This window comes from Cucurbita maxima, unplaced genomic scaffold (genome assembly GCF_002738345.1).
Source record: "Cucurbita maxima cultivar Rimu unplaced genomic scaffold, Cmax_1.0 Cma_Scf00009, whole genome shotgun sequence".
NCBI classification, from domain to species: domain Eukaryota; kingdom Viridiplantae; phylum Streptophyta; class Magnoliopsida; order Cucurbitales; family Cucurbitaceae; genus Cucurbita; species Cucurbita maxima.
In genome coordinates, this window is record NW_019272025.1 from 2,445,113 (window position 1) to 2,449,933 (window position 4,821).

At 36.7% G+C, this 4,821-nt stretch overlaps 1 protein-coding gene across 1 annotated transcript in view; it reads right to left on the minus strand.

Annotated features, from left to right (window-relative positions):
- Nucleotides 1–4,220, minus strand: part of LOC111484233 (WD repeat-containing protein 13) — a 16,116-nt gene extending 11,896 nt beyond the window's left edge. Inside the window, exons 1-3 of the mRNA XM_023130750.1 lie at nucleotides 3,718–4,220; nucleotides 2,880–2,989; nucleotides 2,593–2,662 (exon numbers count right to left, since the gene is read on the minus strand). Of these exons, the coding sequence (XP_022986518.1) occupies nucleotides 2,593–2,662; nucleotides 2,880–2,989; nucleotides 3,718–3,918 (381 nt within the window). The 5' untranslated portion in view covers nucleotides 3,919–4,220. The remainder of the gene's footprint in view (nucleotides 1–2,592; nucleotides 2,663–2,879; nucleotides 2,990–3,717) is intronic.
- Nucleotides 4,221–4,821: the final 601 nt, after the last annotated feature.

Genomic DNA, 4,821 nt, shown 5'->3' on the forward strand with positions numbered 1-4,821 from the left:
GGGGGGGTTAATGGAGAAGGAAGAGTTGTTACAAAAGAAAAAGACAGACTTATGACGGACACTCCAGGCCGTGTACAGTACAAGGTCACAAAAAGATCGAGAGAATTGGATTTGGCTGTGTCCTTAAACCAACAGCTTGAGAGAGGCTCGAAAGTACAACCTTCCAACTGATTTGTACCACACTAGAACAAACAAAACTGATTGCAAATGAAATTCTAAGCTTCGACAGCTAATTGCATCCAATAAACAGGTGTTTACACTTTATCCAGTGTGTTTATACTTTATAGGATCAACGACCAGAGGAAAAATGTTATTTTATTGGGGCACAAATCCGTCCCAAATCAGACTGCCAAAGGATTCATCAAGGCGTCTATTATCCCCATAAAGGGCTTACGCAGCAGAATCAACAGAAAATATGACAGAACTCTATAGTTTCCATAGCAGACTGCCTTTTAGCTCACTCAATCTAACCCCATCAAGAAGGTAAGTGTGGCCCACTCACATCTCCCAATCAAAGTGGCTTCTCCTGAGATTAAGATCTCATGCAAAATTACAATTGTTCCACACCTCCATAACTAAAATTTTTTTGGCTCTGAAGTCCTAAATATCAAGGCGAAGGAGACCTTTAAAGGATGGACTTCAGCCGAAGAATTATACCAGAAGTAAACTTGGCAGCAATTTCTGAGGTATAATACAAGTTTTTCTTCAAGAAAGGTTTGATTCTAGCAATGCTACAGTTGCTGATGATCATAAATAAATGAATAAATAAAAAAGAATTCAGTAGAAAACGGAAAACTCTCCGAACCTCCCAAACCTATCAAGCACAAGATTCCAAATAATATCAAAGAACACCCTACAACTACCTACTTAAGATACCTTCTTTTTTATTAGAAATCAAAATATCACTGAGAAAAATAAAAGAATGTACAAGGACATACAAAAAACAAGCCCACAAAAAGTCGCCCCCAACACTAGCTACAAGAACGAACTCTAATCAAAAGAATGAGACTAAGCTGGTAATTAAAAAAAAGTTTGATTAACAAGCACCTATAAAAAAGAATTAAACCTAACCAACTCTCAAATTTCCTTCAAAGATCTCTCAGCCCATCTTATTGTTCACCTTAAGCCAAATACCCCACAAAATAATGAAAAGGACAAGTCTGCCATAAAACTCTTCCCTTATTGCAAAAAAGATAGTTCAAGAGAGTCTTGATGTAAATCTTCTAACTACTTCTCTGACAACCTTAGTTTGTAGGCTTCGGTGTAATCTCTGTTTTGTTTTGTTTTGTTCTGTTTTCTGTTTAAACTTCTGTTTTTTATGTTTTTACTGAGGTAAGAGACTTAGTTACCAGTTTACCTAAGGCTGTTTGTAGCCTTTACATAGAGGTCCCTAGGTTGTAAGAGGTATTACTTTTTAGAAAAGAAAAAACAAGTTTCTCTCCAATATTTGTCTCAAGAAAATTAGTTTTACACTAATTGGTATCAAAGCCTACAATGAAGGAACTGATGGCTGGTAAAAAAAGAATCCCACAACCTCTGGTGAAGGCACTGCTTTAACCGGCCAAGAGGCACAAAGCCTCTCTCCCACGACAATGTCTGGCTGAATCTTCAACATGGAGGAATTATTGGAAGAAGTAAAGAGAGATTTTTGAGAAATATGCTTACTGTTAAAGGAACACTTATGATTTCCTGTGGATGGGCAAAAAAAACTGTCCTCCTACCTATGAGTACAAGCTCGGACAAGAAGAACCCATTAGATTCAAAACCACTGTTGTTTACTGTTATGGAAGCCAAAGATTTCAAGCTGAATGAAATATCAGAAATTTGGGCAGTGGTCCAAACTAAATGTGCAGAACCAATAAAAGAAGAAATTCACCCTTGGTTCAGTAAATTGAAAATTTTTTGACGTTCTCTTACAAAAATTGAAAATCTTACAAAAACCACCCCAAATTTTTTCAGTAAAAGACATCCATAAAATATAAACCAAAGTCTTTTAACGTTCTCTTACACAAAATGCACCACTAAAAGCATAAAGAAAAAAATTAAGATCCCTGGATAAAATTTGAAGTATGAAATTCTCTTCTAAGCAACCGACCATGAGAAGAAACTAATCTTCTTAGGACATTTACCCTTCCAGAGATTGGCGGAGAGGACAGAAGAATTAGGCTGAACAAGCAAACAGGCAAAGAAAGGCTTACACGATAATATACCTGATAGATCAAACTCTCAAAGATGAGAGAACTAAATTTAGGGTATACAAAGTCTGAGTAGAAAAACACGCATTGAAGACATGTAAGGAGATCTCAAATCAGAGAAGGATATCCTTTAAGTTGAAATTGTGGGAGGGGCAGCCTCGTCTCTCATAGAGCAGTAAAGCAGTTACTACCATGCTATGAGTTATGCATACAACTTCAAATAAACAAGACAATTCAGCTTTTGGATAGTTTTCATCTCATATAAGGTTTCAATTCCTTGCACCCTAAGCTCCTTGTTGGGGCTTTATTTGTTTCTTTTGTCTATTTTTTTTTTTTTTTTTTTTTCTCTCCCAATGAAAGCATAATTTGCTAGAAAAGAAATCAAGATTGGATATACCTTGATAGAACTCCAGCTCTCCACCTCATGCAAGGCAGAGATCGAACTTGGAGGAAGAATCCATCTTCCACTGATGCATGAATCAGTAAATTATCCTGATGTCAGAATTATGTGGAATATAACTTTAAAAGTAACTCATTAAATAGGAGGTTTCATCATTGAAGTTCATAATAATTTATTGCAACTGAGATAAAAGAACAAATTGAAATTAGTAAAGGGAAGCCATGAGAAGGATGTATCAGGATATGAATTGGATACTTTAAGTCATCAAGTAAAATTTTAGCAACCTGTTTCCGGGGGTGCTTTGAAGACTTGGTATACGCGAGCTTTCCCAATTCCTTGGCCGGCGTATGTAATTGCGAAATGCCACATAACCTTTTCCATTGCACTTCCAGTCCTTTGGCAAACACCAATAGAAGAAGCCTGACGTTATTCTCAAGAAAAGATGCATAAACAAATTGAACCATCAGAAATTCATGAAGTGAATTGACTATGTGCATCTGACAAGAATGAAGGCAACAATTTAACAAAATTGCTTTCCAAACAGAAACCCTAAAATGATTCATAATGGTATGAAATAGAACCCTTATAATTTGTCCCTTTGATGGACATAATGAAAATCGTTGGAACCTTGAACTACTAGAAGAAAAAAATGCAGTCCAAACATATTGAAGCGTCAATGATTGGAGGAATTAGATCAAAGGAGTTTTCCGAAGCTCAATTATACATGTCAAAAAGAGTTGCCACATGCATCTGGTCTCCAATCCTCAATATGGAGGAATTCAACTTAAGCTAAGTGCTGTTTTTTCTGATTCAGGCAACACATTCAAAAGATCTAGGTTACTTGAAATGAAGATTTATCAGATCATCAAGCTAAACTCAGAACCAAGATCAGGATTATCAACTGATGTAGCACTGCTCTCATTCGATCCAAGCGCGACTACCAGGGGAAAAAGGAATCACAAAACCGCCATACCAAATCTACTTCAATTATGCTCCGTAACATCCGAGTTCCCCAATTAAACGGAAAAAAAATCACAATTTAACTCAAAACCTTATGAAATAGGGGAAAAAATGCAGAAAAAAATCCAAAAATAAAAAATAAAGCTGCAGGGGAATGCTTACTTTCCGACGAAGAACCGCGGCTTCAGCCTTCCGATGGAGCAAGAGACGACGCATGCCAATATAGTCCGGATCAACACCAATACTTGTAGGTTGGAGCAAGCAGCTGAGAAGTTCCCGATCCATATTCTTCTTCTGTTTCTCCTTCTCCACCTCTCCGCCTTCCTTCGTTGAGCTATCATCCTCGGTCCTTTGCTCCGCCATTGTCACGAAGCTTTTCTACGAGTCCGCCATCGAAGATCAATCAGCTTAGTTCGTCAATTCCCCCGATGACCGGACGACTGATGGGTGGCAGATCCAGACCAGACCCGAATAATACTGAATTATTTATAAATGTTGACCGAATCTCATTTGACAGAGTGACCGGAGCTCCGTCGGTGTATTCTGGCAACGGCAACGGCAACGGCAACCGCCACTCATGAAATGAAATCGTCGTCAATGGCGTTATTGGGTCACAGGTTTGACTCGTAATAATTTTGTTTCGTTTTTCTTTTTCTTTTTTTTCTTTTTCTTTTTTTTTTTAACTAACTATTGAAGAACAATAAACTTTGAAAAGGTTGAATGACTAAAAAGAAAAATAAATAAATAAATAATCTAAGGTTGAAAAGTCCAAACTACCCAAAAAAAAAAAAAAAAAAAAAAAAAAAAAAAAAAAAAAAAAAAAAAAAAAAAGAGAAANAAAAAAGCGGTTATATATAAGTGATAGTATTGATGTACTATTAATACGAACACAAACTAGTGTTGATATATTAGTAATGCTGATATGAACCAAGGTATCTCAATTGTGGAGCATAAAATGCAATGAAGATTCTTGGATGGTTACAAATTTTTAGTGGATGATAATTTGTAATTACTATATTTCATTAATTCACCTCTACAACTCGGTTTCACAATTCTATTGCTTGAACTTCTCCAACTCGGTTTCACAATTATGTTGTCTGAACTTATCCTCTTTTCCTAATTGGGTCGAAGCCCTTTATTTTACCTTCCCCATTTAGGAACAAAAGGGAACCCTCTCTTGTGAAAAGAAACCTCATCTGGAGGTCATGGTTCTTTCGGTAAATCAATGCATGAGTTGAGGCTCTCATGTCCACCGACCCTTCGAAA